Consider the following 9,120-nt stretch of genomic DNA (forward strand, 5'->3'; position numbering starts at 1 on the left):
AATGGTCAGTTGTTTACCAAGTGCTTAGTCTGCCAGGAGCTGTGCTACACAGCGTACATGCATTATTCTTTTTAATTCCTGACAGCAACCCTATATATTATTACACTCTCTATTTTACAGCCAGCAAGTCCAAGCTCAGAGAGGTAAAGTAATTTGTCCAAGGACACACAGCAAATAAGAAGCCAAACCATAAGAGCCAGCGATCTTAAGAGTGATGACACCATCCTGCCCCTCTGGAGGCATCTCAGGGAGAGAAGGGGAGATGAAAAACCCAGGCCTTCCAGGTGGCTCCAACTGTGCTAGGAGTTTGAGTCTGAAAATAGGCCTCCAACTGGGATCTCTGTTGAAAGGACAGCAAACCACCAGTGTTGGGAGTTGTTGGGAGCTCCTCCCCTAGAGTACCTGGGAAGCTCCCAAGGAAAGGGAGAGAGAAGGAAAAGGCAAAGGTGAGTGACAGCAATGATGAAGTCTCCTGCTTAGACAGGACAATTGGCTGGCATTTCTGTTCTGGCTGGTAGCTCTGGCGGGCAGGAGCAGAGGAACAAAAGGCAGCACGGGGGTGGGGGCGGTGGCGGGGGCGGTGGGGTGTGGGCGAGATGCTGCCGCCTGGAGGACATTCTTTGTGTTCTGCCCTGCTGTCCTATCTCTGAGGCCAGGAACAATTATACCCTTTCACTCAACTGGCCAAATTAAGCCTCAAGGGTTCCTGCAGTCTTAACTCATTCCTTTTCAGATTTTAGCCTCCACGGATACCAACTAAACAAACCCAGTCTTTTCAAAAAACATATTTTTGTGTTGTTAATAAGTCTGATTATCCAGTACACACTTTAAAATCAACTGTTCCTCACTTCATTCCCTCTCACTCCCAGTTCCCTTCAACTCGTTCTGGTAGTTCTGATTATTCCTTCTGGTTTTTAAATGTATTTTCTAAGCGTCAGATTTATACTGCTAATGTTAATTTTTTTTTTTTTTTCAGTTTTAGATTCTACCTATTGACTACTACAAAGGAACGTGAAGATTTAGCTCTCATACTGCCTTCCACATTTTTCTGCGCAGCCTTTGTTTATATCATAAGTCTGCATTTACAAGAACCACGAGACAAATTATTCAGGCTGAGTCAGGAGTGTACTGTGATTATAATTCCTTTGCTAGATGTTCTGTTTTTCCTGGGGTAAGTGTTGCTTGGTTTTTTACTTGCTTAATTTTCTACGCATCTATCACTAATTCATCTATCTATCGTTAATTCCCCTTAATCTTTCCTTGAAGCGAAAAATAATCTAAAGATTTGGTTTCCCATCCAGATAAGAATACTTTCAAAAAGACTCACAGACTTCTGTAACAAATACGTGGTTTCTTCAACAAATAAACAGCTTGAAAAAAAGCAGGGGGAGGGGAAAATGTTATAAAAGAGACTTACGAGACATAGCAGTCAAATGCCACGTGTGGGCCTTGTTGGGGTCCTCATCCAGACAAACCAACTGCACAGAGGCGTTTTAAGATACCTGGGGGTGGTCTGAACATTGGTTGGTCCTTAGCGTAGTCTATGGACTAAAGAATAAACATGTTTGGACTAGGTGAATAATGGCATAGTGGGTCATGTTTTAAAAATTCCTTATCTGTTAGAGCTACTTACTAAAATATTTATGTGTGAAATGATATCGTATCCAAGATTTACTTTTAAAACACTCCAGGCAAAAAAGCGGGTTTGGAAGATACATGAAATACTGGCAAAATGTTGAGAATTATTCATTATCAGTGGAGGGAGATGGGTACGTCCTTATACTATCATCTCCACTCTTGTGTATGGTTGAAATTTTCCATAATAAGAACTTGTAAATGAAAAAAAGATTCACAAAGAAATGGAAGAAAGGAGAAGTTTGCACAGGGTTGGCTGTGCATTTTGTGAGCTGGTTGCTCACAAAAATAAATTTAAATAAAACATTTTATGTATTGGGTACTAGCCCACTTTGGAGGGGCAGGGATACAGAACTCAGGTTTCGGAAGCCCACTGACCTTCCCAGGCTGCCCCAGAGCCCGGGAGATGGGGAGGTGGGACCAAGGTGAGAGCAGGGTCAGCAGGAGGGGTGGCAGGGCAGGGGGTTAAAGCACACGACAGGCTCAGGGACATGCTGGCAGACCCCTGACACCCCTCTGCACCCAGCAGTCGCAGATGTCTCCTCGATGCCCTCCTTCTGCAGCCTGGATAGTCTACAAGAGCCTCTCGTAGCCATGACCATGAGAGATCTTGATGTCAGCTGCCAAGGGCTTATGATCCCCCTCTCCTGCTTAACAGTGATGTAACTCACATGACATAAAATTCACCTATTTAAGGTGTACTATTCAGTGGGTTTTATTATATTCACAAAGTTGTGCAGCTATCATTACAATTTTATTTTTTATTTATTTCATTTAAAAAATACATTTATTTATTTATTTATTTATGGCTGTGTTGGATCTGCATTGCTGTGCGTGGGTTTTCTCTAGGGGGCTACTCTTTGTTGTGGGGCGAGGGCCTCTCATTGCAGTGGCTTCTCTTTGTTGCAGAGCACAGGCTTTAGGTGCGTGGGCTTCATTAGTTGTGGCACGCAGGCTCAGCAGTTGTGGCTCACAGGCTCTAGAGCGCAGGCTCAGTAGTTGTGGTGCATGGGCTTAGTTGCTCCGCGGCATATGGGATCTTCCCTGACCAGGGCTTCAAGCTGTGTCCCCTGCATTGGCAGGCGGATTCTTAACCACTGCGCCACCAGGGAAGTCCCTATCACCACAACTTTAGAACATTTTCTTCTTTATTATATTTTTTATTATTGAAGTATAATTGATTTACAATGTGTTAGTTTCATGTGTACAGCACAGTGATTCAGATATATATATATATATATATATATATATATACACTCACACACACACACACATACACATATATATACACATATATTCTTTTTCAGATTCTTTTCCCTAACAGGTTATTATAAAGTATTGGGTATAGTTCCCTGTTCTATACAGTAGTTCCTTGTCGGTTATCTGTTTTGTATATAGTAGTGTGTATATGTTAATCCCAAACTCCTAATTTATCCCCCACTCCTTTCCCCTTTGGGAACCATAAGTTTGTTTTCTATGTCTGTATGTCTATTTCTGTTCTGTGAATAAGTTCATTTGTACCTTTTAAAAAATTTATTTATTCATTTTATTTATTTATTTATTTATTTATGGCCGTGCCATGCAGCATGCGGGATCTTAGTTTTCTGACCAGGGATAGAACCCATGTGCCCTCCGTTGGGAGCACGGAATCTTAACCACTGGACCGCCAGCGAAGTCCCTGTACCTTTTTCTTTTTAGATGGTACATGTAAGTGATAGCATATATTTGTCTTTCTCTTATCTGGCTTACTTTACTTAGTACTGTATGATAATCTCTAGGTCCATCCATGTTGCTGCAAATGGCATTATTTCATTCTTTTTTCATGGCTGAGTAATATTCCATTGTATATATGTAACACATCTTTCTTATCTATTCATCTGTCGACAGACATTTAGGTTGCTTCCATGTCTTGGCTATTGTAAATAGTGCTGCAGTGAACATTGGGGTACATGTATTTTTTGTGAATTAGAGTTTTTTCCAGGTGTATACCCAGGAGTGTGATTGCAGGATCATATGGTGATTCTATTTTTAGTTTTTTAAGGAACCTCCATAATGTTCTCCATAGTGGTTATACCAATTTACATTCCCACCAGAACATTTTCAATACCCCCAAAAGAAACCTGTACCCATTAGCAATCACTCCCCATTTTCCTCCTCACAAGCCCTAGCACGGGGCATGTTGTAGAAATCCAGTAAATATTTGCAGACTTCATGGCCTACTAAGATAGGGCAGTACCTCCTTTGGGAAACATTCCAGGTGATTAAAGGGTAAAACATGGTTGTTTTTTCTTTCCTGGTACGCATGCCATCTTCTTCTGGCAGCAACACCCCTATTTTCCTTTAGGGAATCATCCTTATCCCATTTTCATTCCTTATAGTTTAGGTAGGGCTAAGCATTTCCTGGAATGTGTACATGACCCAAATCAAGTAGCCTTTTATTGGAATTTTAAGGGGTGCTTTTCACTGGGGTTACTAAGCTGGTGTCTCCATGAGAAGACAAACTACCTGATAGTAGAAAAAGGCAGACCTGAGAAAGCAACCAAGTCTTGATGATATCAGTGAGGCCCTGGCTACAGTGAAGACACTGACCACTGAACATTTTAGTTACTGAACCAACTTACATTCCTTTAAAAAAAATTGCTTAAGCCAGATTGAGTTCTGTTTCTATCACTTGCAACTGCAGTATTCTTCAGTTAGTAATCCCCCATGTCGCACACATACACCCACGCCCATCACACTCCTTACAGACCAGAGGAACCACACTGACTTTTTCCTCTAAGTGCAGGTTTACCTACTGCCCTCAAATCTAAGTCATCATTATTTTTCTGAGCTGTGTTGTGCAACTGTCAATGTTTAGCCTTCCACGCAAGGTGCCTTCCATACCGCGATCAGTAAGTGGACATTTCAGGTTGTCCTAAATGGTTTCAGGTTCTAAGTCCAGGTTGGTGGAAAAGGTAGAACGCTCATCTAGCAGTCTGACCCAAATTAAACTCCAAGAAGCACACATGATAAGGACTGTTCCCTGAACTTGTGAGCTGGTTCTGGGAAGAGCCTGCTAAAACAAACTTGGCTTTTTCCTTTGACTTGCTGGTGCCAAGGAAATGTGCATTTACCACTGTGATGGGTCAGAAAAGTCTCACACATTTTACCCACGTAACTTTGCTACAGGGAAAAGGACAAACTGTGTGTGGATCAAGAGGCAGACTGAAATGCTCTGAGGATGCCTTGTAGGAAAGAGGGTGACATCACTCAATCATCAGTTACTGTTCCCATTCCTGCCCTACCTGGACCTTTTGGTATATACCATACAACTCCCCCCAACTTGTCAGGGAGCAGTGAATTGTAGACATTTTAATCTGAAGGCCTTTGCTGGTTCTGTTCCCTCTGCTTGGGATGCCCTTCTACACTGCAGAACTCTTTGAAGGCCCAGGTCGAAGGTTAGCTCTCCTGGGAACCCTTGCTCCTTTAATATTTTATTTTAGCAGCTCTTTTAAATATTAGCATTTCTTACCTTGGGTCAGTGGGGTCACTATGAATAGGCTTTGGAAGGTCTGTTAATGCTCCTGGGGTTACCCGAGAGGTCTGTGTGTCTGTGTCCATGTGTGTTACTCAGGAGGGGAGGGTCAGAACTTCCATCAGATTCTCAAAGAGGTCCTGTGACCCAGTGAACGATTAAGAACCACCAATTTCTTATGTGTCTCTCTTATGAGTTCCTGAGGGCAAGAGTTACATCTTTTTCCATCTTAGACTCTCCAGCACTGGTCCATGATAGACACTCATAACTGCTGGCAGAAGGCTGTTAGTGACCCACAGAGGCAACATTTTTACAGGCAAAGAAAACAGGATGGTTTAATTTGTAGAGTTGAGTTGTTTGTTTTTGATTATAGCGTTCAGCATGTAAATTACATTCACCTCTTGGTACAGAAATGGCCCTCTGCCACTTCTCTGGGACAGTTAATCCAGGCAGAATTATTCCTGGGCAACCCTTACCTATGTGTCTGCCAGCAATCACCCCCTCTTCTTCTTTTTTTTTTTTTTTAATTAAAAAAATTTTTTTCCTCTCTCCCTTCTTACAACCATATGTAAGCTGTCTCTCATCCAGAATAACTCGGGTCTTCCGTTCAACAGAGTAGCCATATACAGTACAGCACCACTGATTTGTCAACGGATTTGATATATTCTGAACTCCAGATCAAGACCTTACATTACTTAACCGTTGAAGTCTTTGAGGATCCCAAAGGCACTTGAGAATCTGGCAGTGTCTCAGGGTCACCAATTTTCACTGGACAGTATTAAGACAGAGAGGTTTGTTAAGTCTGTCCTGGCCCTGGGTATTCACTCTGAAAAGAGTTTGTTTGAATAAGGTTTTAACATATTGGCTCTTCATGTCATTCTGCAGGTGCAAAATGAACAACACAGAGAGTTTCATTTTGCTCATCCATTGGTCCTAAATTTTCGGTAATGAAAATGTATTATTTGAGTAAGGAAAGTTATCAAAATACTAACAGAAAATTAAAGGTAAAACGCGGGGTGTTTGGATCCCAAGAAAACAGGAGCTTACTATGGTTTAGAAGTCAGAGTGAGTGTACATAATAATTAGGTTTAATTGACAACACTTTTTCTGAAATTCCTGAATTTTTGCTAAGTTTTATATATTATCACTGGCTTGAGTTTCCCCCCTCTCTTACTTTTATTACCAGAGTCACCAAAAGGAAAATTTTAAATATTTCAAAACTAGTTGTTTCTGGGCAAGTCACACAGCACACACTCCTCATGTTTCTTCTGGTTTCAAACATAAAGGGGAACCCAGCTCAGACAAGACCAATCCTTGCTGCACACCCGCCAGCTCACGCATCCCCCTTTTTATTCCAAGAGGCTCCAGCTCAAACAAAAGTTACAAGGTTAAGCGCTACTCCGAGTTCCTGACACAGCTGACCCCCGCTTGGTCTTCAAAAAATAGAGGTCTGTAATTCCTTTTTGAACATGCCTTCGAAGTGGAGGTCTTTGGCCATGAGCTCCTCTTCGACATCATCTAGCGCCCACTGGTGATCCGTCAGCTCCAAAGCTTCCCACTCTGTCTGCAGAGGAAGAGAATGTGGGGGCAGGGAGAGAAGGGCTGTTATAAGAGCAGCGCTGACCTGCTTGGGCCAGGAGCTGGGTTCAGCTATGTACATGTGAATCTCACTCAATCCTATGAGGTAGGTGCTGCTCTCCCCTTACCCACCCCCCACCCCCAAGTTACAGACTAGGAGACTAGGCTAAGAAAGAAAGAATTTGTTCAAAGTCATTGGAGCTGGCAACTAATTACATTTCTCAAGTATTCTATTAATGCTGACTACTTTCGCCTTTAGTAGGTTTTTAAAAAATGTTGTATGAAACTTAATGTGCAATACAAATGTTAGCTCATGGGTGTAGGTTTTTAAATATATAATTTAGGCCGTCAAATTCACCCCTTTTAATGTGTGCAATTTAGTGGTTTTTAGTATATTCACAAAGATGTGCAACCATCACCACTACCTAATTCCAGAACACTTTCGTCACTGCAAAAACAACTCCATACCAAACAGCAAACACTCCCCACTATCCCCTCCCTCAACCCCTGGCAACTACTACTTTACTTTCTGTATCTTTTTTTTTTCTTTTTTGGCTTTGTTGGGGCTTCGTTGCTGCGCGGGCTTTCTGTAGTTGCAGCGAGCGGGAGCTACTCTTCCTTGCAGTGCGTGGGCTTCTCATTGCGGTTGCTTCTCTTGCTGCGGAGCACGGGCTCTAGGCATGCGGGCTTCAGTAGTTGTGGCTTGAGGGCTCTAGAGCACAGGCTCAGTAGTTGTGGCTCATGGGCTTGGTTGCTCCGCAGCATGTGGGATCTTCCCGGACCAGGGATCAAACCCTTGTCCCCTGCACTGGCAGGCGGATTCTTAACCACTGCACCGCCCGGGAAGTCCCTGAACATTCTTTTACTAAGTTTTTGTGTGAATATGTGTTTTCAGTTCTCTTGGGTACTTAGCTAAGAGTAGAACTGCTGGGTCATATATGGTAACTGTGTTTAACTCTTTGAGGAAAGGCTAAAAACTGTGTTCCGAAGTGGCTGCACAATCACCAGCAGGTATGAGGGTTCCAGTTTCTTTGCATCTTTGTCAACACTCATTATCCATCTTTGTATCTCATTGTGGTTTTTTTTTTTCTTTTTTTTGCGGTACGTGGGCCTCTCACTGTTGTGGCCTCTCACGTTGCAGAGCACAGGCTCCAGACGCGTAGGCTCAGCGGCCATGGCTCACGGGCCTAGCCGCTCTGCGGCACGTAGGATCTTCCCAGACCAGGGCACGAACCTGTGTCCCCTGCATTGGCAGGCGGACTCTCAACCACTGCACCACCAGGGAAGCACACAGTCTTCATTTTGACAAAGTTCCACTTATCTATTTTTCCTTTTGCTGCTAATGCTTTTGATGTCATATCTAAACCATTGCCTAATCCAAGGTCACAAACATTTACACCTACGTTTTCTTTTAAGAGCTTTATAATTTTAGTTCTTTAAGTCTTTGACCCATTTGAAAACTTTTATTCCAAGAAAATTTTTTTATTGTGTTAAAATATATATACAATACAAAATTTGCCACTTTTAGCCACTGTTAAGTATACAATTTCGTGGCATTTATTAGGTTCACAATGCTGTGCAACCATCACCACTATCTATTTCCAAATTTTTCATCCCCTGAAACAGAAACTCTGTACCCAGTAAGCAATAAGAATCTTTTCTCCCCCACTGAATTGTCTTGGCACCTTTGTCAAAAATCATTTGATCTAAATGTATGGATTTAGTTCTGAACTCTCAATTCTATTCTGTTGATCTGGATGTCTCTCCATATGCCAATCCCACACAGTCTTGATTACTGTAGCTCAGAAGTAGGTTTTCAGATCAGGAAGTGTGAGTCTTCCAACTTTGTTATTATTCAACATTGTCTTGCCTGTTCTGGGGCCCTTTCATCTCCATATGAACTTCCGGATCAGACTGCCAATTTCTGCAAGAAAGGTTGGTGGAATTTTGATAGGGATTATGTTGAATCTGTAGATCAACAGATCTAGGGCTATTGCCATCTTGATAATATTAAGTCAAGATAATATGTACATGGATACATTTCCATTTATTTAGGTCTCCTTTAGTTTCTTTCAGCAGTATTTTACAATTATCAGTGTACAAGTCCTGCGTGTTTTAAAATTCTTATTTTATTCTTTTTGATACTATTGTAAGTGGAATTGGGTTTTTAAAATTTTTTTTATTTGAAGTATAGTTGATTTGCAAATGTCGTACCAATCTCTGCTATACAGAAGTGAACCAGTTATACGCATATAGACATTATTTTTTTACATTCTTTTCCATTATGGTTTGGAATTGTTTTCTTAATCTCAATTTTTCAGATTCTTTATTACCAGTGTGTAGAACAACGACTGCTTTCTGAATATTGATCTTGTATCCTAAAACCCTGCTGA

At 41.8% G+C, this 9,120-nt stretch overlaps 1 protein-coding gene across 1 annotated transcript in view; it reads right to left on the reverse strand.

Annotated features, from left to right (window-relative positions):
• Positions 1 to 6,215: 6,215 nt before the first annotated feature.
• EMC3 (ER membrane protein complex subunit 3) overlaps positions 6,216 to 9,120 on the reverse strand; it is a 15,707-nt gene continuing 12,802 nt past the window's right edge. The window contains exon 8 of the mRNA XM_007451540.1: positions 6,216 to 6,713. Within this exon, the coding sequence (XP_007451602.1) occupies positions 6,585 to 6,713 (129 nt within the window). The 3' untranslated portion in view covers positions 6,216 to 6,584. The remainder of the gene's footprint in view (positions 6,714 to 9,120) is intronic.

This window comes from Lipotes vexillifer, unplaced genomic scaffold (assembly GCF_000442215.2).
Source record: "Lipotes vexillifer unplaced genomic scaffold, Lipotes_vexillifer_v1.1 scaffold261, whole genome shotgun sequence".
Classification (NCBI taxonomy): Eukaryota; Metazoa; Chordata; class Mammalia; order Artiodactyla; family Lipotidae; genus Lipotes; species Lipotes vexillifer.